Source organism: Procambarus clarkii, unplaced genomic scaffold, assembly GCF_040958095.1.
Source record: "Procambarus clarkii isolate CNS0578487 unplaced genomic scaffold, FALCON_Pclarkii_2.0 HiC_scaffold_116, whole genome shotgun sequence".
Lineage (NCBI taxonomy): Eukaryota > Metazoa > Arthropoda > Malacostraca > Decapoda > Cambaridae > Procambarus > Procambarus clarkii.
The window spans coordinates 2,502,199-2,527,895 of record NW_027189149.1 but is presented as its reverse complement, the minus strand read 5'-3'; the positions used below and the strand labels follow the sequence as shown (position 1 = coordinate 2,527,895).

The 25,697-nt window shown below is 33.2% G+C and overlaps 1 protein-coding gene and 1 long non-coding RNA gene across 2 annotated transcripts in view; both read left to right on the top strand.

Annotated features, from left to right (window-relative positions):
* The first annotated feature begins 20,401 nt into the window (after positions 1-20,401).
* Positions 20,402-21,376, top strand: LOC138360613 (uncharacterized). The gene is made up of 3 exons (XR_011226525.1): positions 20,402-20,496; positions 20,857-20,946; positions 21,052-21,376. It is a non-coding gene; the product is annotated as an uncharacterized lncRNA (long non-coding RNA).
* A 2,232-nt stretch (positions 21,377-23,608) lies between these two features.
* The window catches only part of LOC123747992 (uncharacterized), a 5,385-nt gene continuing 3,296 nt past the window's right edge, over positions 23,609-25,697 (top strand). Inside the window, exon 1 of the mRNA XM_069320326.1 lies at positions 23,609-23,815. Coding sequence (XP_069176427.1) covers positions 23,609-23,815 — 207 coding nt within the window. The remainder of the gene's footprint in view (positions 23,816-25,697) is intronic.

Sequence of the window (25,697 nt, the reverse complement as noted above, 5' to 3'; positions counted from 1 at the left end):
TCGTGCCATTCGCAAGTCAATGAGGTTGTTTATGCCTATTAGTGAGTTATTTTCATAAAGAGCAATATCACGTTTGAAAATGGGATCGACAATATTTGGGATAAGAGGACATTCAAGCAATTTATGTTGTACAAAGTATAAACTATCACTAATATTTTTACAATCATCTATTAATCCTGAATATACCGAATTGGATGATGTTTGATTAATAGGATAGGTAAAATATGGCATTATAGTAGTAGTAGTAGTAGTAGGAGCACTATTAGTAGTGGTGGTGGTGGTAGTAGTAGTAGTAGTAATAGTAGTAGTAGTTAATTTGTACATATCATGTGTTGAATCTAATTGATTCTGAATTGAAGTATGTTGGATCATTTTCCAGAGAAAAGCTGTAATATCAGTTCCTGGTTCCAAAAGTTTATAAAGTTCTTTTTTTTTTTTTACAAATTCCATAGTTACAATGTAATAAAAACATGCATATATATATATATATACTATAACTAGAGAAATAAAAAAAAATGAATGAACTTGATGAAATACCTTATGAATTAGTTGATGATGAAGGCCAACCTTTAATTAATAATTTAATTGACTTTGATATTCAAAAATTACACTTGGTTCCTAAAATACATTTCCTTTCTATTTTTAAGAAAAAACATAAATATATTCAATCTTTTACTCAAAAGGAATCTGCTTTTGTAGCGGCCTTAACATTAGCATTTATTCAATATGGCAAGAAAAATGGATTTATATTAACAATATCAAATATTGTACATGAGTCCCTCTTAGAACCTAATTGGGGAATGTCAAATACATTTCCTCTTGAAATATATTGGCATCGAAATGGTGACTATTCATCACCCAAAACTTTTACTTCAAACCGAAATCATTATATCTTGAACCGTTTTCATCATATTGAAAAAGAAAACAAAAAATCTAAATTAAATATATTTCAGTATACCATATTTCTTATTCTTATAATTTTAATAACATTATTTTGTTTTTATTATTTGTACATATATTTGTTTGATACCTTAGGAGACTGACTTCCAGCTGCCAATACTATTTGAAGTAACCCACCCCATTCCCTTTCTTCCTCCTAAAAATGTATCTGTATAACATAGAAATAAAATTTTAATATATTATAAAAAAATAGATACAATTATGTCAAATCAAAATCCAGTTTTAAGTGATACAGAAGAGATGGAGGAAAATGATTCGGATACTTCAGTGGAACTGGAAGACTTGAATAACCCCTCAACTTCAACTTCTACTCCAAAGACAAAAAAATCAAAACTAAATCGATCCAGCACGACACAGGATGATGATGATTCGGATACTTCAGTGGAACTGGAAGACTTGAATAACCCCTCAACTTCAACTTCTACTCCAAAGACAAAAAAATCAAAACTAAATCGATCCAGCACGACACAGGATGATGATGATTCGGATACTTCAGTGGAACTGGAAGACTTGAATAACCCCTCAACTTCAACTTCTACTCCAAAGACAAAAAAATCAAAGCTAAATCGAACAACTCCCAAAAAATCAAAGCTAAATCGAACAACTCCCCAAAAATCAAAGCTAAATCGAACAACTCCCAAAAAATCAAAGCTAAATCGAACAACTCCCCAAAAATCAAAGTCAAACCGAACCAACACCCGTCAACGAACACGGGGAACCTCACCAGGCCCAGACACTAGAAGGAGATCATCTTCGGATATTGGATATAACAAACGTATATTATTTCCATTTAAATATTCTATCACGATGAATGATGTGGTAAAAGAGTGTAAATATAAGGTAATAGTATCTGAAAATATAAATCACATTACATTTAACAAGAAATTCTTTACATTTGTAAATTGTAAAACTTTACCATTAAGATTGTTAATTCACCAGTATATTACATTATCAATGTATATAATTATAAATACCAATTATGAACCCAGTTCACGTGGTTCATGTTATCAAGCTGATGGCTCCTATCATTTTCCCACGTCGTTTTGTGGAGATTTGCTCATTATCCGAAAAATATATGACATTGTTGGCCTGGGAGGAATCGGTAGAAATCTTAAATGGAAGATAAATCCAGCTCATGTTTCAGATAATGGTATTCTTTCAAATTATTGTGCACAATACACTGAAAAAATTAATAAATCAGTTTCTAGAAACAGTGAAAATAAAAATATATTCATTTATATGAAATTACTAACTAATTTATGGACATTTTTAACTGTACAAAAAGATAATGAGTGGCAAAATGCTCTTAGAAATAATCTTATTGATGAAATTGGAAAATTAAGTAAAATAATGAGAGTAACATGTGAAAATATTTATAAAGTAGGTTTTTGTGTTGAAAAATCTCCAATATATACACCAGAAAATTTTGCCAAATATTTAGATGAAGTAAGAAATATGAAACACTTAAATTGTAATGTTAGTAAAATGTCTAAGGAAGAAGCGATAGAACTTCATTTTTCCCTATTACAAAAATTTAATGATATTATAAAAACTGATACTCATATGTATGAAGTTCAATATTATCTGGCATATATACCACCAGATCATTGGAAGGAGTCTCAAAATGAAAGTAATGAAGTTAACGGAGAACAAGTTTTTTATAACAATTTAAACAAGTTAAACTTTAATCCATATACATGCAAAATATCTATTATGTAAATCCCGTTTTCATTTAATCGAAAGAGAGAGTGAATGAGAGAGAGAGAGAGAGAGAGAGAGAGAGAGAGAGAGAGAGAGAGAGAGAGGAGGACTCAAATAGAAAACGGGATTCAATGAGATGATAACAGTTTCCTGTCAGGCTATATACAAGACAGAGCCCCTCCACACATTCTTCACAGTTGCTCTCCACACGCGACCAGGTCAGTGTTCTCATTTCCTTACCATAACAGATTTTTTTTTTTTATATATTATACCAGAGTGTTTGTTTTTTTTACAGTGAAACTGTGGGTATGGGTTGTTAATGTCATCCCAATATTTTTGTGCTTGTGAATTATTTTTAAAATTTGGGTTTTAATCTTTTAATAGTGACGAAAATATATCTTCGTTTCCCTTAAAAAAGTCGCTTAATGCTGTAATGATAATGTGACGGTACTGTGGTAATTCTCCAAATTCGGAACTATTTAATATATCCACCGTAATGAGATGAGGTGGAATATTTTGTATATAATCATAAAAACATACAAATATACGGAAAAAAGGAGATACTAGATTTTTACAGTTTAGTGTTTTATTTTCTTTGCTCATGGTATTGCCTAACTTTATATTTTTAAGGGATAAGCTATTTTTATATACAATTAGGAGGAAAATTATATAATAGTCTAAAGCTTGTCCTCGTATGTCATAAACTGTCCAATATAAAGCATCCATAAACTTTTCATCATTCAGATATTTCTCGCTCTGTGAGGCAATGAGACAGAGCCGATCCACACTTGATTCACAGTTGATCTCCATCCACGCGATCAGGTCAGTGTTCTCATTTCCTTGCCATAAAGGATTTTTATTTTGATATTCTAATAGACTGTGATATATATCACTATGGTTCTCAGATAAATATGCAAGTGATGGTTTTATGAATGGTGAATTAATTTTATAGCAAGAATATATTAGGCGATATAAAATAGGAATATATAAATATTTTTTAAAAGTATCCAATAGTTTTAAATCATGGAGATAAATCATGTGATATAGTGCGCCATGAATTGCTGATTCCATTGACTCGTTTGGCAATATATCTGTAAAGAGAGAATGAAATATTTCACCAATGGCATGAATCATAATGCGGAAAGTAATATTTTCATTAAAATAGATTGGGATGGTTTCAGATTTTTGAGCAACATTTATAAATTCTTTAACTGCCCATATATTTGTATCATTTACATCGCCCAGTTTATTTAGAAAAAATACGGAATATTCACGAAGTTTGTCAGATATAAATTTAAGAGAATTTTCTGACCACTTTTCAATTTTATTTAATAAATTATTTTCATGAAGTATTTTTTGGAATTCAGGAGACATTTTGAATTTTCCACTTTTTATCTTACCAGAAATATTTCTTTTTCTGTGTGAAGAAATAAATATACTTTGTAATTTGGGAATCAAGAGTTTAAATATACATGATATTGATAGCAATTCATGGCTTAATTTTTCTCCATTATCGCCTAATTCCCATATATTTTCAGTTTCCAGTGTATTGAGAGCGGAAAATATAAGATCTGGAATGTTAGTCATCACACCATGTCTAGGAAGAAAAATGTTAGTATCACGTATATAAAACGTCATGTTAACTTCCCTGACCAATTCTGGTGGAAGGATAGTTTCAATGGGGATCACTCGACTTATGATTTGAATAAACCAATTAGTTAATCTACGGGGATCTAGAATAAGATTATTTTCTGTTGTAGATATATCTAGAAGAACCACTGGAAGACATCCCACAATACGTGTATCTTCTTCCTTTTGTTTGTGCTCCGTAAAAGTTGATTCCAAAGAAGTTAATGAATTTAATTTTAGTTTGAATAGGTCACTAATGTATTTACGATTGGCCCAAGTTATAATTACATCCCCTCCAGGAGTGTTGAGTATTTCTTTAATTGAAAGTGTACATGTTTTTTTATGGACATCATCTTCGTCTTTATACTGAAATACGATTTGTGAACTAGGTGGAGAGGCTACAAAAACATTTGATGGTTTTTTATGCCAGTTAAAATTCGTATCCATTTTTTTATGTAAAAAAAAACTTAAAATTATGTTTAAAAAAATGTTAACATTCATAATAATTTTAATAGCATCAGGGAGTGTGGATAGTAATGAACTTGAAGTTATTATCAAACCTGGTGTTGTTTTTGCCCGCCAGTATAAAACACTGTTAGTAGATTCACAGGAAAGATTGTTCTATAGTTTCAACTTTACAATTTATGAAAACATTTTCAATCAATTTTTAACTCTTTTGAATAGTTGTAAGCAAAAATGTCCTTTTGAAACATTTAATGGAATTTATAAACTTATTCGAATTATTAATCGACAACAAGAACTTATAAAAAAATATAAATTTTTAAAAAATTCTGATACAATAATATCCAATGATCATTTTGTATGGAAATATCCACATAAAGAAATTATTTCTGAACAAATTATTTTTTTCAAGGAAACAATTGAAATGTTAAATTCAATTAACCAAACAGAATTAAATCGTAGAGAATTGTGTGTATATATCAGTTTTATACATAGTACCATAAATACAATTATATCAGACATTGAACACACAGAAGTAGAATTAGATTTAATGTATTCTACAGGAATACTCTCAAGATATATTTTCAATCGTTTACCATTTGAAAAGGACTTAATTCAGATTCGAAATCGAAAAAAATTGATCTTTAATGATTCATCAATTGATGATTTAATGTCAATTTATTATAAACTCTGCCGGGTGTCAGTATATTATACTGATAACAGGTTTATATTAGTAGTTTATTTTCCCATAGTTACCACCAATAATCCACCTAATCATGGATTTTTGTATTCAGTAATACCAGTTTATACAAATGTTAACGAAAAATGGAGTGCATCTTTAGAAGTTGAAGATAACAAGTACTTAATGGTATTACAAATTGAAAGTGAATATTGGTATATGGTAATGTCAAAGGAAAACTTTGATGTTATTAATAGTACCTTAGTCATCATTAGTTTTTCATATTTTAATTTAAATTCACACAAATCTCACAATTGTATTAGTGCTGCTTTTAATCAATCTGATGAGGCTATTTTAGAATTATGTAATTATAAATTAACACAAAAATTCAATCCTATATTTATACCTATTGTACCTGGAATTTGGATTTATTCTATTAATAATATCTTAAAATTAAACATATTATGTGGTGGTAATATTAGTCATCGCTTATATCAACAACATATATTATATCCGGGTGTTAGTTTATTAGAATTGAATAGAGCATGCTATGCCTTTTCAAATTTTTCAGAAACATCATCTGATGGATTAAGATTATTTTATAATTATAATACGGTATTTTCACATCTAAATAAGATACTAATAAATACACATCAATCTACTAATTTCCTGAAAAAAATAATTGAGAACAATAATAATCCCAATACACACATGCATTTAATCGATGTGTATTATTTGTCAATAATAAATCAATATTTTATTATTTTATGTATATGCCTTATATCCATATTAATTATATATATAATTTTTTCAATATGCTTATGTCATTATTGTTATAAACACTATTGTAATGCTGCTACTACTACTACTACTACTACTACTACTACTACTACTACTACTACAACTACAACTACAACTCCAGTTAACACTATGACTTTAACAACTAGTAGTAATACACAACCAGAATCCACCCCATTAATAATGTCATCCTTTTCATTACCCCCTAATCTTCCCCCCTATCCTCCTTTACCCCCTAATCTTCCCCCCTATCCTCCTCCTCCCCCTCCTTCTTCTTCTTTTTCCTCTTCTTTTTCTTCTTCACCTTCTTTTTATCCTCTGCCTTCAGCCACTATATATATGAATGAGAATTCTATTTATGATTCACCACGTGAACATTATATGACAATGAAAGGAAATAAATAAAAATGATTACTATTATTTATTTTCTTATAATAATTTACTTATTTATATGTACAATAATTATAGGAGGTGAGGCGATACAAAGAAAAAGAAAGTTATTTCACTATGGTATAACAAGACAAAAAAATATATCGTCATTAGAATGGTATATTGATCAGGCTGAAAGCGATGATGATGCATTAGATAATAATCCATTATTAATTTTATCAACATATGGACATCATCAGGATGACAATCATCATCAAGCCTGTAAAGTGTGGGAAGGTATGAAACTAAATCAGTGTTGTATATTTTTACCTTATCCTTTATATTCTAAAGAAGGTAATGAAATATTACCAGCTAGTGCCTCCTGGCAGGATGGATATTGGTTTGAAATATCTCCTACTAATCCCCTAAAAATACCTACAGTTCCAGTATGTTCAACCACATTAGGTAAATTAATATGGCAAGATTACAATTTCACGTGTGAATGTACAACTCATGGATTATTTAGTGGAAAACATTGTGATCAATCCACGTCCAAACTTACTATAGATAATGGATGCAAAAAAGTTGGATGGATTCATGATCTGAATATTGTAGACATATCTAAATTTAATCCAGTCAAAGAAGGCATATGTGTAGAATGTTCTATTCCTGAAACAGTACCGAATATAGAAGGAATGGAACCTTCTTGTATCCATGTTCACCTTAATAATAATTCTTCCTCTCTAGACATAACCACCACCACCACGACTACTAACGCTTTATATAGAACAAATGTTCCATCTGATACCAAGGCACCTTGCGTGTACGACGCGTTAAATGAAAATAATTACAATGAAATTAATAAATATGTAGAAGGATATGGTTGCTCATGTGACTATTTCAGTGGTTACGTTGAGGTTTTAATTCCTTCATTAGTTGGCCTGTTTCGTGAAAAAAATTTGATTAGTAATGCCTGTGTGAAAATTGGTCATAACACAATGGACCCTCATCGAGTTGATTTGGCTTACTATACACTAGAGAATGGTGGCAAACCTTTACAAATGCACACTTACTATGAACTCGAACCCCTTTTCCAACCCCTGATGTCTAAAGCCAAATCAACATTAAAAAGTGATGTTGAATTTATTATAGATCAACCGGCAATAGCAAAGGTAAATGCCTGTGATTGGATGAATCGTCACATTAAAGCTGATCCACACCAAAAACTATGGCGTTTGAGACATGATGAACGAGGAGATGACTGGCCTGTGGTTCATAAGACAAAATTGATTAATCATTATAGGCGCCGGCAAGAAACTTATCCCCTATATATCTATCGATTAGCGGTTAGTCCTGGATATGAAGACAAGCATTTTTATGAGACGACTGACGATCGTCGACTATCTAATGCTATTTGGGGCCATCCAATTGTATTCAGCTATTACTCAGAGAGTATTTGGCATGAACTTACTACCCTTAATCCCTTGGGAGTAACTGAGGGGTGGTATTTTGGTTTAACTATGCTCACTCAACCAGGTCATATAGTTCGACTAGATACACGTGGACAATTTAGGAACCCAGGTGAGGTTATACCTAATGTGGTTCCACCTGATTATCATGATTTAATTGACCCCCGGCAACCTATTGCTCATCCAGGTATATTATATATTACGTATGTGGTTAATACTTAATCTCTCTCTCTCTCTCTCTCTCTCGACTTGATTTGACCTTTAACACATTGATCTCCTTAGAGCCACACGCTGTGCATGGTCCAACACCCAACCCCACTACCCCTCTTGACTACGATAACTGCGTCGCCAGGGAATCCCCAAAATTCCCCTGTGACTACTATACCCACAGGCCAGGGAATATAAATATATCCCTGTGACTATAGATCGACTCACGTGCCAGGAAACATACCCCTGTGACTACGAATTAATAAAGTACATTGAAGAAATGGAAAGACAATCAGATGACAAACAGCCAACAACGCCACCTCCCCTTTCTATATATGTTAATGAAGTATTTCGACCTATAAACCAGGAAGAATCTAATAATAGTGATAGTAGCATCAGTAGTAGCATCAGTAGTAGTATCAGTCTAAATGATGTTGATGTTAATAATCTTTTAGAAATCAATAACTTCAGTAGTAAGAGATTTAATAAGATTGTAAATAGCTACCTCATGTTTGAAGAGGATAATATAATTAAATTATATTTTGTAAATGTAATGAAAATGTTGGTTGATAATAGTAGTAATATTAATAACGTTATTTTAAAATATTTCATTTATGTTTTAAGTCTTTATTGTATTTCTATGTATTATTTTTACAATATTTATAACATTTTTAGTGTTATATCTTTAAAAGTAGTAACTAGAGATGATGTGAATTTTTTTAAAATGTTTCAAAACAAAAATATACAAACATTTAAGTATATTTGTAAGAGTCAAGATAAAATTAACATTCTGATAAATAGTCCTATTCTGTCCCTCAACAAAAACATTTACAATAGTTTATGCCATATAATGTTTATTGTAAAATTTAGAGGTCAATATATTAGCGACATGTACAACCAAATGTTGTTTACAATATCAACAAAAATAGTTGAAGGGGAAAATGGACTTTATTTTTTTCAAAATTTGGAGTGTGATAAATTTAATATCGAAAGATGGAATCCGGATAAACTATTTCAGTTATAATCAGCTTTATTATAAAGATTCCTGCCTTTTCGGAGGAATTTCAGTATTATCTTCATTCTTTCTCTTTTGTGAAATAAATTGTGGACGGTGGCTAAATAATGGAACCTGATTACTTTTTACTCTAATTATTTGTGAATTAATATTTTCATTGTTTACTTCTGGGAAATAGACTATACCGTCATCATCCAGAAAAATTCCATTTTCTTTATCATATTTAAGATCTACAGTGAGTTCATTTTTATGCTTAATTTTAATTATTTTGTTTTTATATATATATATATGTCCATCTGTTTTAACCCGGTTAATAAATTCTTTAATGTTGGGATGTGTCATTTGATAATAACAATTTTCAAACTGTATATATATTAGAAATATATATAAATAATTATAAAATAGTACCACACATTTTATCCAAATCACTTTGGTCAAAATTACTTTTTCCAAGACATAGAAAGTATGGTGCTAATTCAATCATACAAGGAGAACACACACTTAAATACTTACGATGATCACCCACAAAATTACTTGGTTTACGCCAATTAAACCGAAATGATATCTTGGCTGTACGATAATTACATAGAGTGCAGGATGTTGTTTGTAATTCTATTTTATTAGCCTGAGACATTAAAAAAACAAAACCTTTAAATGTATCATTTCTAAATGATGATACACTCAGTCCTGCAATTATCACATCGATTCCACAACCTTGACATACATGAACAAATTCAGTTAAATTTTCTGGATAAAACAAATGAGCATCGTCGATAAAAATAGTATCAAAGTGAAGAATATAGTCTTTATAATCTAAGTAAGTTTCACTCCGGATTTGGATTTCAGTCGGAATTATTGATCGACATTTTATTTGTTTTAATTGTACACATCTAGGCAAAATCAAAATGGTTTTATTTTTATTTTCTCTGCAATGTGTTTCAGTAAGTTGCAAAAGTCGAGACGATTTTCCTGAGGCCATTAAACCAGTAATAACTGTCAAAGTGCCCTCTCGGTTTTCGTGTTTATTAAACAAACTGACAATAGTTTTGTATTTATCCAAAACCAATGACTCTCTATGGTGGTGGTCTTTAGAAATATTTTCAGGGGAGTTTTGTATTCCCCAAACCTCTTTTATTGATGTTCCATTGAATGAGTAATCCAAATAGGTATATGGAATTCGATTATAGGAAATGGGATGTTCCTTAATTATTTCATCCATGTGGCTAACATCAAAATCCAACAAAGTCTCATCAAACTTATATATAAGCAATGTTTTTCTAACATCTTTCAATGTAAGAGAACCTGTCAAAATAGAATTTAGTATTGATTCACTTAGATTACAAAGAAGTATAATATGGGCATTGCGAAATTCAGATTCCAAATGACCATATTCCTCATCCTCATGCTCCATTGGATCATATATCCAGCTAGGGGATACCGCATTTGCAGTTAGACGAATATCATACTTAAGTTGCACACAATTGGAACCCATACACAAACTGTAAATCTTAACTTGGGGTATGTCCAAAAAACATTTGTCAGCATAATAAATAATTTCTTTTCCTAGTCTGTCTATTAATTCAATTGGAGATGTAATAAGGGTGGATTTAGTATCATCTGCCATGATTATGAGATACCCCAGTCCAAGCTCAGTTCAGGACAGCTGGAATAATTATAACTTATAGTCTTAATAAATACCTTTTATATTATTTATCATATTAAAAAATCTTATGCTAAAACATGAATAGTTCTTCTAATAATCTAATAAATTTTAAAGTTGTTGGGAATGATATGATTACTAACCCTTTACAGTTTCCTATCAATTCTACTGATGACATTACAAAATTTTTAAATACTACGTTAATTCCGGGAAATTTACCCATTCTCACAGATAATGATACATTAAATTATGTTACCAAAGAAACTCTAGAATCTCTTATTAATTCTTTGACACAACTATTGATTAGTCTTCCTGTTTTCCCTGCCAGACCAGCTTTAGAGTGGACAAAGAACGTTGAAAATGCTGAAATTTTAAATATAATTGACGATTACATTAAAAATTGTCAGCATCTAAATGAAGAAGCTCATTTAAAAGAATCAACAAAGAGAGCTGAAGAAATCAGTAAATTATTTGATGAAAAACTAAAAAATCTTACAAATTCTGCACAAACAATCCCACCCATAATATATGCACAACCACCTCCACCACCACCAACCCAACTGCCCCTACATACACACTCTTCATTCCATTATTCACCCCATCAACAATTCCCTAGTTCTTATTATCAATGTCAGTGTCAATATACCCCCACTTCTCCTTACTGTTATTATCATTCCCATCCTCCTCTAACAAGTGTTGTTACCTCTTCTCCTCCTCCTCCTCATCCTTCTCCTCCTCCCCCTCCCCCTCCCACTGTCAACCCCACCCATACTCATCAAAATCCTTATATACCACAATCTCCCAATACCCAATTACCATTCACCTCTCAGTCATCACCACAGCAGCAAACATCCCAATCCTCCCCACCACCACAATCTTCCTAAAATGGCAGATGTATTGAAAAGACAAAAAATTAAACTTCCATTTATGGCCCATGATATGTATATATATGTTGAATATTCATTACATGAGACAAATGTAAATATCCCTGTAGATGATCAGGAAAGCATATTCTACATATCTAACAAGGGAGTTGGTATGAGTCTGCATAACAAGAAAACTGGAAATTATTGTCGAATTGTAAAACTTGCCATATATAATTCGAATGATAAAAAAATTATAGAAAAATGTTCCAACCAGTACTCTTTGCCAGGTTATATTGCTGGTTATGAGGTGATTGAATGCCTGTTGTTTGCTGCTAAAACCATTGCTACTGAACACAATGTTTTTTCCATAATTCAACGTCCAGTTTTCATTGTGTGTAATGAAAGATTAATTATTGATATTTTGCATTATATAATAACAAATCTAATGATTAACGATGTATGGTGTAATGAATGGAAATGTGTTCCTAAAGCTAAAGATAAAATCAAGATCATATTATGGACATTTACAAATTTATCTGATTGGATGGAAGCCAAACGTTTATTTAAAACTGCTATTGTTCATAATTCCCAATTAAAATACTCTCTCTCTCATACGACCAACCTATCCCAGTTAAATTTTTGTAAACTTCAAGATATTTTACCCAGTTACTATAAAAATGTAAGTCGCGAAAAGAGACATGCCCATATAATTAATCGGCATAGACAACCCATTGTAATAAAGCCTAGAATATATGTGAATTTCAATCCTCAGGATGAATTTGGAACAAATATTACTACTCAATACAATAATTGTCTTAAGGTTTTTAACAGGTAATAAATAATTACTTATTATTTAATTAATTTTATAGTTTTAGTTAAAACTTTTATGTGATTTATTTGAATATAAATTTAATAATGATGGATTACTTTTCCCTAATGATTTATAATATCGGGCACTATGAACTGCTTCATATACAATTAATTTAAAAAGAAATAAATAGTCTTGGTATGTTACAGAATCCCCCCACTCCTGCCATATGATTGCTTCATTTTTAGTTGAACGACATCTTTTCATTTGATTAAATATTGAAACAAGATTTGTTTCTTCATGTAAAATGGCGTTTTTTAAAATGTCATGTTTACTGATTGTCCAACAAGATATGAGACCTAAATTATAGTCACTTCCAAAAAATATAAAATACAATACTGTTAAACTAAATAGTTGTTGAGAATTTATATTTAATTTAACCATAATATGATTATAATTGTTTAATCCAATGCATGATTGTCCATTATATGGTGGGATAACCAACATAACACGATCATCCTCTCGAAGAATGTACATTGCTGATATATCAGAGTCATTACTTATAATTATGTAACGGGAATTTTTATTTAAAATTTTATTAATAAAACGAAATAGAGTTATTTCACCCTCATTTCGTTGATCAAAAGGTAATGATTCAGTTGATAATAGAAATATGATATTAGGATGTTGAATGTCCATTTTTTTTTTTATCATTGCAATTGTACATTTTTCTAAGGATAATTTTTCATGGGGAGAAAGAATGGAAAAGGGGTCAGATTTTTGTTGATTGCTACGATTTTTTGTAAAGAGAGACTTTCCATCCATAACAAAGTGTATTATCATATTATTACAAGTTCTTCCCTTATTATTAGTATTAGTATTAGTATTAGTATTAGTATTATGATAATCATCATCGTCGGTGTTATTGTTACTTAGTAAATTCATGAGAATATCACAATAGGCACAAATTATATTACATACTTTTTGGGCTGTAGCATTGATATCAATTGTTCCAACTTGTTTCCCTTTTATGGTATGTGCATGGAAAAAAACTGAACCATCAATCCCAATATATTTTAAATGGCTAAGACCTGAAGGAAAGAATTTCTTTAAATATTGATTTAGCTCTTTGTCATTTTGAACAGTTAACATTATCTTGGTATTAGTTAAACATTTGTTGAAGAAATGAAGACCCATAATATTGTATAAAAAATAAGCTTTTGTAAGTTCTTATATAATAGTTGAGATAAAAATATATAAATTATATTATTAAATTAATGCTTCATTTCCAGAATCATCGGGTGAATGAAATAATAACCACCTCCAGAAGAAACATGTGAAAATGGACAAATTTAAAAAAAAAAACTTTGTTTTGAAGAAGTCTTCTAAAGAACAAAATCTAGAGCCCCGGAAAAGTGTAACCAACTTAAGAAGGACAGGAGGCCCCATTGAAGACCGACAGACGGCCCAAGAAGACAGGAAGAAGTCTTCTAAAGTACAAAATCTAGAGCCCCGGAAAAGTGTAACCAACTTAAGAAGGACAGAAGGCCCCATTGAAGACCGACAGACGGCCCAAGAAGACAGGAAGAAGTCTTCTAAAGTACAAAATCTAGAGCCCCGGAAAAGTGTAACCAACTTAAGAAGGACAGGAGGCCCCATTGAAGACCGACAGACGGCCCAAGAAGACGGGAAGAAGTCTTCTAAAGAACAAAATCTAGAGCCCCGGAAAAGTGTAACCAACTTAAGAAGGACAGGAGGCCCCATTGAAGACCGACAGACGTCCCAAGAAGACGGGAAGAAGTCTTCTAAAGAACAAAATCTAGAGCCCCGGAAAAGTGTAACCAACTTAAGAAGGACAGGAGGCCCCATTGAAGACCGACAGACGTCCCAAGAAGACGGGAAGAAGTCTTCTAAAGAACAAAATCTAGAGCCCCGGAAAAGTGTAACCAACTTAAGAAGGACAGGAGGCCCCATTGAAGACCGACAGACGTCCCAAGAAGACGGGAAGAAGTCTTCTAAAGAACAAAATCTAGAGCCCCGGAAAAGTGTAACCAACTTAAAAAGGACAGGAGGCCCCATTGAAGACCGACAGACGTCCCAAGAAGGTGGGAAGAAGCGAAAACGGACGTTTTCTAAAGAAGAACAAAATCAAGAGGTAAATGAAGAAGCTAAACCAAAATCTGGAAATTTTATAGAAAAGATTAATCCCAAAAATATCCAAGTAAAAGAAAAATATATTGGGTGTTGTTGTTTACATGATAAAGTTATATCAAGACAATTTGCTATTGTAGACGGAAGAATTAATATCCTAAATAACAGGTTGAATTTTATAAATGAAAGATTGGATATTGTTATGGAAAGTAATAGAGAACAAAACATTAAGAAAATAAATACGTTATTGAATAATATAAATGAGAAATTGTATATTTTGGAACAAGAGAAAAAAGAATTAAGATCCTAAATATTATATGGGATAATTAATTTATATGAGAAATTGGATATTTTGAAAGTCATAGAGATTTACATTATTAGATGGGTAGTAGTATATTTACATTATTAGATGGGTAGTAGTATATAGTATAAAAGAAGTATGTATACCCAGCAAACACAGAACGTTTGTGGACGTTTTTAAATGGTCCCACAAAGGTAATACTGTAACTTTTGACATAAATACGTATATCTGACGTTCTTAAAACCAAAGGATGTAACTAAAAACATATATTCTTGAGACACAATTTTTTAAGATTTATGTAAAAATTTAAAAATAATAGTAAATGCTATGGTATTATAATGTTTTCATGCTTTATATTTAAGAATAAATAATTTTCAGTCAACATTTAGTTTTTTTTGTTTACTTTCTGTAAAGCTATCCAGTTTACGTTCTTATAACATAAATATAACATTTATATGACGTCAGTATAACGTTATTTACACGACATCATTACGTTATTATGATGTTATATTAACGTATAATTCCTGTGTGAAAACCAGAATATATATTGAACTTTATGTTTTAAACCTTGTAAAGTTATCATAAAACCTGGAATAAGACGGTAAGCATGCTTTACTTATGAAAATATACAAACAAATCAACAAAAACATTTTAACATAAAAACATGAACAACATGAATGAATTTGTAAAGAATTTTTTAATTTGAGTTAAACTAAATACAAACTTAATATGTTTTGCTAACGCAAAAATATATTCCCGAGGTATTGTAATTGCAAATAAATATTTAATACAATTATTTGAATCATTTTTTTTATTTTAGATTTCCGTATTGCTTGATAATATATAATAGCGTTTAGATAATGCTAGCGCTGGACATTCTTTAGGCTCGTTGCATGTTGTGGTAGTCGCCGCCATTTTAAAACCGTGTCGAGAGGGACTGCTGTTGGCTTATCCACAAAATCCTGCTGCATCTTCAATAGTTAAGGTAACTGTTTTCTTTTATTTGCTCTTAGACATGTGTAGTATATATATAAGCTTGTGGTGGTAGGCTGGATGGTGTGTTGATGGCCCTGGCTGGAGGTGTGTTGATGGTGGTGTTGTGTTGATGGCCTCTGGCTAGAGGTGTGTTGATGGTGGTGTTGAGTTGATGGCCCTGGAGGCGTGTTGGTGGCCCTGGAGGCGTGTTGGTGGCCCTGGAGGTGTGTTGATGGCCCTGGAGACGTGTTGGTGGCCCTGGAGGTGTGTTGGTGGCCCTGGAGGTGTGTTGGTGGCCCTGGAGGTGTGTTGGTGGCCCTGGCTGGAGGTGTGTTGATGGTGGTGTTGTGTTGATGGCCCTGGAGGCGTGTTGATGGCCCTGGAGGTGTGTTGGTGGCCCTGGAGGTGTGTTGGTGGCCCTGGAGGTGTGTTGATGGCCCTGGAGGTGTGTTGGTGGCCCTGGAGGTGTGTTGATGGCCCTGGAGGTGTGTTGGTGGCCCTGGAGGTGTGTTGATGGCCCTGGAGACGTGTTGGTGGCCCTGGAGGTGTGTTGGTGGCCCTGGAGGTGTGTTGGTGGCCCTGGAGGTGTGTTGGTGGCCCTGGACGTGTGTTGGTGGCCCTGGCTGGAGGTGTGTTGATGGTGGTGTTGTGTTGATGGCCCTGGCTAGAGGTGTGTTGATGGTGGTGTTGAGTTGATGGCCCTGGAGGCGTGTTGGTGGCCCTGGAGGTGTGTTGATGGCCCTGGAGACGTGTTGGTGGCCCTGGAGGTGTGTTGGTGGCCCTGGAGGTGTGTTGGTGGCCCTGGAGGTGTGTTGGTGGCCCTGGCTGGAGGTGTGTTGATGGTGGTGTTGTGTTGATGGCCCTGGAGGCGTGTTGATGGCCCTGGAGGTGTGTTGGTGGCCCTGGAGGTGTGTTGGTGGCCCTGGAGGTGTGTTGATGGCCCTGGAGGTGTGTTGGTGGCCCTGGAGGTGTGTTGATGGCCCTGGAGGTGTGTTGGTGGCCCTGGAGGTGTGTTGGTGGCCCTGCAGACGTGTTGGTGGCCCTGGAGACGTGTTGGTGGCCCTGGAGGTGTGTTGGTGGCCCTGGAGGTGTGTTGGTGGCCCTGGAGGTGTGTTGGTGGCCCTGGCTGGAGGTGTGTTGATGGTGGTGTTGTGTTGATGGCCCTGGAGACGTGTTGGTGGCCCTGGAGACGTGTTGGTGGCCCTGGAGGTGTGTTGGTGGCCCTGGAGGTGTGTTGGTGGCCCTGGAGGTGTGTTGGTGGCCCTGGAGGTGTGTTGGTGGCCCTGGCTGGAGGTGTGTTGATGGTGGTGTTGTGTTGATGGCCCTGGAGGCGTGTTGATGGCCCTGGAGGTGTGTTGGTGGCCCTGGAGGTGTGTTGGTGGCCCTGGAGGTGTGTTGGTGGCCCTGGCTGGAGGTGTGTTGATGGTGGTGTTGTGTTGATGGCCCTGGAGGCGTGTTGATGGCCCTGGAGGTGTGTTGGTGGCCCTAGCTGGAGGTGTGTTGATGGCCCTATATATATATATATATATATATATATATATATATATATATATATATATATATATATATATATATATATATAATATATATATATATATATATAAATATATATATATATATATATATATATATATATATATATATATATATATATATATATATATATATATATATATATATATATATATTTATTATGAATATCAGAGGTCCCAGGACATTGGACCCAGGACAATTATTGTGCATGTGTAGTATGTATATTTATGTAGTATATTTGGCATATTTTTTGGCATTTAGTTAATGCCAGTTAGTGGCATGTCTGCACCGTTTCCAGTTTGTTGATATGCTTCTTAAGATATGGGCACCATACAACTGCTGCATACTCCAACTTTGGTCTAACAAAAATTGTGAACAATTTCAAAATTTCTGTTGAAGAAATCCTGTTTCCTAGTTCTGCATCTGTTTTGGTATTACACCTCCTTTTTTTCACACCTCTATTTTTTACATTCATCAATGTTTCGGTACGTGCAATAGTATGTATTGTTTCATTGCAGATAACAGCATTTAAATTTTGTTTGTTTCTTAGACTTAGACTCGTACTACCAAGTTGCTGTTGGCAATTGGATAATTTTTTTATGAAGTCATTTGTTATTTTTTCCCCTACTTTAGTAATTTATGCTTTTGATCTCAATTAGTTTTATATCCTAGCTTTTTAATTTTTTCCCCTTATATATTGCCATCTTATCGGTCTGCTTTACATGGCTTAAGCAGAGTCATGTCTGCTTAAGCCTTTGTTATTTTATTAATTTACCTGTTTTAATTATTATTTGTTTTCAAAGTTTAGTTTACCCCATTTTATTTGCTTTTTGCAGTACAGTACTTTACTAATAATCTTGTAATAGTAATTGGTAATGTAGCACTTGGCCTTTCTCCTTCAGAATGTATGCACACATTATAGAAAAAAGAAGAGAATACCACACAAGATGGCAGCGTATGTCACGGGCCAAAAAGCGACGCCTAAAAGAACAGGCGTCCCAGCATGGCAAAAATGAAAATAGTGATGAGGTTGAGATTCAGTTGTTGAATCAGGATCCTTTGGCCAATGTTACAACAAACAGCATAGACGATGACCATGCTGCTTTGTCATCTAATTCAGAACCTAATATTGGTTGTGGAGCCAATGAAGATGCATCATCTCTGGAAAGTCAGAGAGAGAGAGATTGGACTTGGGACATGATTGATGAGCATGACCCAATATCTTCAGAGTCAGAGAGCAGTGGTGATGAGGATGATAAATCATTATCAGATGTATTGTTAGTATGGGTTAATAAATATGGCATAACACACAATGCCATTGATAATTTATTAAAAAAATTGAAAAAACAGGGACATGCTGACTTGCCAAAAACAGCTCGTTCGTTACTGAATACAGTTAAACATATACCTACTGAGACTAAATCAGGCATGATGTATATCTACTTGGGGTTAGAGGAGGAAATGTTGAAAACTTTAAGGCTGTATCCTAAATCAACAATAAGAGATTTGGCAGAAATATCTTTAATTTGCAACATTGATGGTTTGCCAATATTTAGAAGTAAAAATGAAAGTTTATGGCCTGTTCTTTGTGCTATCAATAATGTCAAACCTATAAGAGTTTTCCCAGTAGTCCTCACATACGGAAGCTCTAAACCTAGTGATTTAGATTTTTTAAATGAATTCATTCAGGATTTGAAAAAAATTATGCACTATGGATTTAAAAATGATGACAAAACATTGCCAGTAAAACTAAAAGGAGTCATATGTGATGCCCCAGCAAAAGCAATGGTGAAGGCAATCAAACTCCACTCTGGCTACTTTGGGTGTGATAGATGTACCCAAGAGGGTGTTTGGAATGGAAGAATGAGTTATCAACAAGTGAAAAATTTACAACTCAGAACAGATGAAGATTTTCGTAATCAATCTAATTCTCAACATCACCATGGTAGATCACCATTCTGTGACTTAAATATAAATATGGTGAGTACTTTTCCCATAGACTATATGCATCAGATATGTCTTGGGGTTATGAAAAGGTTACTTCTTGCCTGGATACGAAATAAAAACGTAAAATTATGTGCTCGCCAAGTTGATGAAATTAGTCAGCGTCTAATTCAACTAACACAATTTGTGCCTATGCACTTTGCACGTAAACCTCGAAGTCTTTCAGAGGTTGATAGATGGAAAGCGACTGAATACAGGCAACTCCTTCTCTACACCGGTAAGATTGTACTGAAGGGAATCTTACCCAAAGAATTGTATGACCATTTCCTGACTCTGAGTGTAGCCATTTCTATTCTTGTATCACCTAAATTGATTCAGTTAAATTACAGCCAATATGCACATGATCTTTTGCTGTACTTTGTGTTAAAGGCTCGTGAGCTGTATGGTAAGGATTTTTTAGTGTACAATGTACACTGCCTAACACACATATCCTCTGATGCCAAAGAGTTTGGTAGTTTGGACAGATGTTCAGCATTTCCATTTGAAAATTACCTGCAGCAGGTTAAGAATATGGTTCGATCAAGTAAAAACCCTCTTGTTCAAATTGCAAAGAGGCTGAAAGAGATGCAGCATGCTCAAAGGATTTATACACCAAATACAGAACATAAAATATATACCAAGGCACCAAACAATGCCTATTTGCTGAATAATGAAACTTGCTGCCAAGTTTTGGACACTGTCAGTGACACCGATGAAAATGGAGACAGCATGTTCCTTTGCAGGGTATATTCGAGAAGTATACCTCTCTTTGAGAAACCTTGTAACTCCAAATTAATTGGAGCATTTAAAGTTCTTACTAGGAATTCATCCATGAAGGTGATTCCAGCAAGAAAACTGAACCGCACAGGTATGATGATCGAGACAGAAAGCGCAAATACTTTTCTGTCAATACTACATGACTTATGACAAGTACGTATTTAAATACTGTATCCATGCTTTAATAATAGTTTGAACTAATATTGTAAGTTAATGAGATTCACAATTTTGTTTTGTATTAAAGCTATTATCTTTTGACCAATATTTACCTGTTTAAAAATCCCATTACCCTGTATTTCATGAAAATTATTAATATTTTGAGAGCACATTAAGAGATAAAACTGTATTAAGCCTTTTAGTCCATACATGGCAGCTACTGTTTATACCAACCGAAAATCATTTACAAATGTGGCTAATCTATGATTGACACAATCAAGTAAATCTATTACCAACTTTATGCTAATTTCTTTTTTTGGGGAGAACAACCCTTAATAAGATTTTTCAATTTTGTAGATGACATCTGAAAAGCGGTATGCAGTGGTAGGCTTCAATGATCGTAGTGTGGGTATCATCTCCACAACCTGGATTGAAAAATCTGATGATGTAAGCATTACTTTGAAACTAAAAAATTGCATATATTGAGTTGCTTTAAAAATATTCCAAATTAGTGCTAAAATTAGCATGTAACAGTTTATTTCGACTTTTCAGGAAAAAATATTGTGCTGGTGGCCACAGAGCATGCATACAGTTAGTGCCCAAAAGCACGAAAAGCCAGACACGACAAATTGGCGAGTGCATGTCGTATCAACAATCCTATCAACAACTGGTAGGTATTAAATTTATAATTATTAAGATTTAAGATACAAGACACCTATTCATTCATTCACCATAACTTTAACACTGCAGACAAAAACAGCATTATAATTATATTTTAATCACAAGATGGGTTTCCTCATAGCTACTTAAGACTTTTGTGCCCCAGTTATAAGTTCCAAATCATGTACGTCGTTTTATTAAACATCTCTTTAGGAAGCTGATTTAAGTTATTTCTTAGTGTTCACTACTCTACTAGGTAACGATAAATATATATCTCGCTGATATATTACTAATTATATTCAATTATTACAGATGATTTTGACGTTGCAAAACGAAGATGCTTAGCTGCGGAAGACACTTCAAATGTCGAAACTGAAGACGATATGGGCTATCCTCGACAACGAAAAAGGAAACCATGCTTCAAATATGAAGAAGAGAATTCCGAGAATAACAAACGTAAGCATTGATAACCTACTACAGTAATTTAAAAAAAATTTGCAACTTGAAAAATGCCATTCAATACATTAAGCAATTTAAATAATTTCAGGCAATCATCACTCGTCTCAATCCAAGAAGAAGTGTTCGCCATCTTCATATGAGAATACACCTTCAAAAGAAATAAGTCCTCCGCAAATACCATATTATTCTGGTATATTAAGTGAATGTAAGGATTAGTAGTAAATAACATTAAAAGTTCTAAATTGATATTTAACCATGCTTCCTTTGTTTGGTTATTTATGCTTTTGGTTTAAAAAAAACTAAAAACTGCTCTAAACTTAGTTCTTGCTGTTTTTTTTTTTTTTGTTTTGTTTAATTCCTTCTGGAAGTACTAGAAGCTTTGAGTAATTTTTATGCTTATCTGGAATTTCTGTATAGAAATATGTGTTTATTTCTAATTGTTTAATATTAAGTATATTATTCTTTTATGTGCATATGGGGTCTAGTGAACTTTTCCCACTTTGTCTAGCAGGTGCTTTTCACTTGTCACAGTTCAGGGAAATTTTGGTTTTCCTTTGATCTAGTCACTAGAAACAAGCAGGTTTGTTATTACTTTTCTTTTTGTTTGTCCCTTACGTGTTAATTTGTCCTTTATCTTACCTTTACCTTACGTGTTAATTTGTCCCTTACCTTAAGTTAATTTTTAAAATATGTATCTCATATTGACCCCCACCTCTCTCATGTTAGTTCAAACTATATTAAAGTCTTAAAAATATATTTTGGTTAACTAGTGTTTGAAATAAGCATAACTCCTTTTCAGCTAATAGAACAGTCCTACAAAAGCCGTCTCCAGTGAAGACTACACTTCACAATACACCTTCAACGCCATCAGTATTTCCTCATGAAGGTAATAAGTTAATTTTTAAAATGTGTATTTCATGTTGACCCCCACCTCTCTCATGTTAGTTCAAACTATATTAAAGTCTTAAAAATATTATTTGGTTAAAAAGTGTTTGAAATAAACATAACTCCTTTTCAGCTAATAGAACAGTCCTACAAAAGCAGTCTCCAGTGAAGACTACACTTCACAATACACCGTTGACGCCATCAGTATTTCTTCATGAAGGTAATAAGTAATTATTTAAAATATATATCATGTTGACCCACTCTCTCATGTTGACCCTCATTCTCTCTCTCATGTTGACCTCCCTTTTCTCATGTTGAAATTTGTTTTGTTAATTTTGTTCTGTCACCTCTTCTTATTCTGTGTGTATGTGTCTGTCTGTCTCTGTATGTCTCTCTATCTTTCTTTTCTTTCTTTTTCTTTATTTATTTCTTTCTTTTCTTTTTTCTTCTCTTCTCATGTTGGCCCTCCTCTCTCTCATGATAACCCCCCCCTCTCTGATGTTGGCTCACCCTCTTTCTGATGTTGGGTAGTTTAAATGTGATGTAGACATATAGTATAACTTATAATATTAGTATGCAGTAGTAAAAGCTCATGAAATTTGTTGATTATACAGTACAGTAGTTAGATTTTAATAGCTAAATCTTGCAATCTTAAAGACAATGAGCTGGTCACGCCAAGTACTTCAGTCGTTAGGACTCCAAGGTCAAGGAATTTATTCGACCCAAAGTCACCAGACAAGAACGATGGGAGTATGAAAGAAATGATGCAGAATATGAGTAAGTTTTGAAAGTTTAATTAATTTATTATGTAGCCTATAACCTATATGTACCCTATGGGTGATAGGCATAAGTTTCATGTTCAAGTAGACTGCAAACTGAGCAGGTTAGATTGCTGAATTTGCTTCCAATTATATAAGCAGTTTCATAATTACTAAGAAATTATCCCATTATCTATCACATCAGTCATAGCCTACTTTTTGGGTGCTTTCTCAGTGTCAGTTATTTTAAAATATACTTTATAATGCTTTTATTTTAAATGTACATTCAAGATATGTAATATAATAGCATGTACACTTTCTATATACTGTATAAATTTCCAGGTAACATGTTGCAGGCCATATACACTGAAGTGAATGAACTGAAAAGTGATGTGAATGAACTGAAAAGTGATGTGAAGATATTGAAAGCAACTTTGACTACAAAAGAAACAGACAAGATCATAGAAGATCTAATACCAAATCCTATTGCTGCAGAAGGTGATCTTAATATTCTCAATAGGAAGTTAGCGGAATCGAGTTTCAGAACAAAATTTGTAAGTGGTATTTTAACAGTAATGTTTCCTTCAATTTTTCATCTTAAATATTACAGATATTTGCTAATTTTCTAATTAAAATTTTTTGATAGTTCATGCAGAAAAGATAAAATTGCTAAATAATAAGAATAATGATATAATCTTGTTTATATAGGATAGGATAAAATATAACACTTATGTATTTGTAAATTATGTAATATTAACACAGAGTCTTTCACACTCTCCTGAGTGCTTTCTCAAGGTCTTGAGTGTATGGTTAGGATGAGGCTTACATTTCAACGACTATATTTCTCTTGCTAATTTTGTTAGTCGTTGAGATGTATCTCTTCATAACACACACACTTATCTGCTTGATGGGGGTCTGGGAGTTCTTCTACTCCCCAAGCCCGGCCCGAGGCTAGGCTTGACTTGAGAACTTTGGTCTAGTGCTTGGTGATTGTGGGGATTATCATAGAGGATTACATGCTGTTATGGAAATAGTCAACTAGAGGGTTATTTTGTAGACCCAGGTCAATATTGAAATCACCTCCTAGAATGATGTGATTTTTGTTGAGATGTTATTTATGATAAGATGCCTTATCATAAGTTATGATATATATATATATATATATATATATATATATATATATATATATATATATATATATATATATATATATATATATATATATATATATATGTCGTACCTAGTAGCCAGAACTCACTTCTCAGCCTACTATTCAAGGCCCGATTTGCCTAATAAGCCAAGTTTTCCTGAATTAATATATTTACTATAATTTTTTTCTTATGAAATGATAAAGCAACCCTTTTCTCTATGTATGAGGTCAATTTTTTTTTATTGGAGTTAAAATTAACGTAGATATATGACCGAACCTAACCAACCCTACCTAACCCAACCTAACCTATATTTATAGGTAAGGTTAGGTTAGGTAGCCAAAAAAAGCTAGGTTAGGTTAGGTTAGGTAGGTTAGGTAGACGAAAAAACATTAATTCATGAAAACTTGGCTTATTAGGCAAATCGGGCCTTGAATAGTAGGCTGAGAAGTGCGTTCTGGCTATTAGGTACGATATATATATATATATATATATATATATATATATATATATATATATATATATATATATATATATATATATATATATATATATGTTTCATTGAATATGACCGCATATTCTGTATTTATTATTTTCTGGTTTAGGGCTTCTATCCCTCTAACTATTTTCTTAGCATCAGGGCTTAATTGAAATAGGAGTTCTCCAAAACTCATTTTCGTACTTTTAAGGTGAAGAAAAGAAGTGATTTACTATAGAGTGTATTACACTTATTTATATAATTTGCACGACGTTTCGAACCTCCATGGTTCATTCTCAAGTGAACAGATCTTACAATACTAGTTGATTTTATACCCGCACTGGGTCAGGTGATAATACAATGAAGGTGAAAACATGGGGGGATACATAAGGGATAAATGTGAGGTGAAACATAGAGGCTGCAGAAGGCTTATTGGCCCATACGAGGCATCTCCTATCTAAACAAAGATTAATCCAGTGTAATTGGCATGTTATGTTGGACATTGTCTTCTGTGTTGGCATCGATATGTTCTTGTCTTGTCCTTACTCTCATGGTAGGTAGAGTAAATAGTTCCGTGATTTGGGTGTTCATGGTAGGTCGCTCTATTCTTATGTGAATTGCCTCAAGAATTTGTAATCTTCTTGCATCTTGGGTTTTGTCTATTATGCAAGTATTCTTGTTCAACATTTCTCTTGTTAGAAACATTTCTCTTGTTTTCTCTTGTTGTTCTCTCTAAGAGAACTAACTCTAAGAGAACTCTCTAAGAGTATTGTAAGATCTGTTCACTTGAGAATGAACCATGGAGGTTCG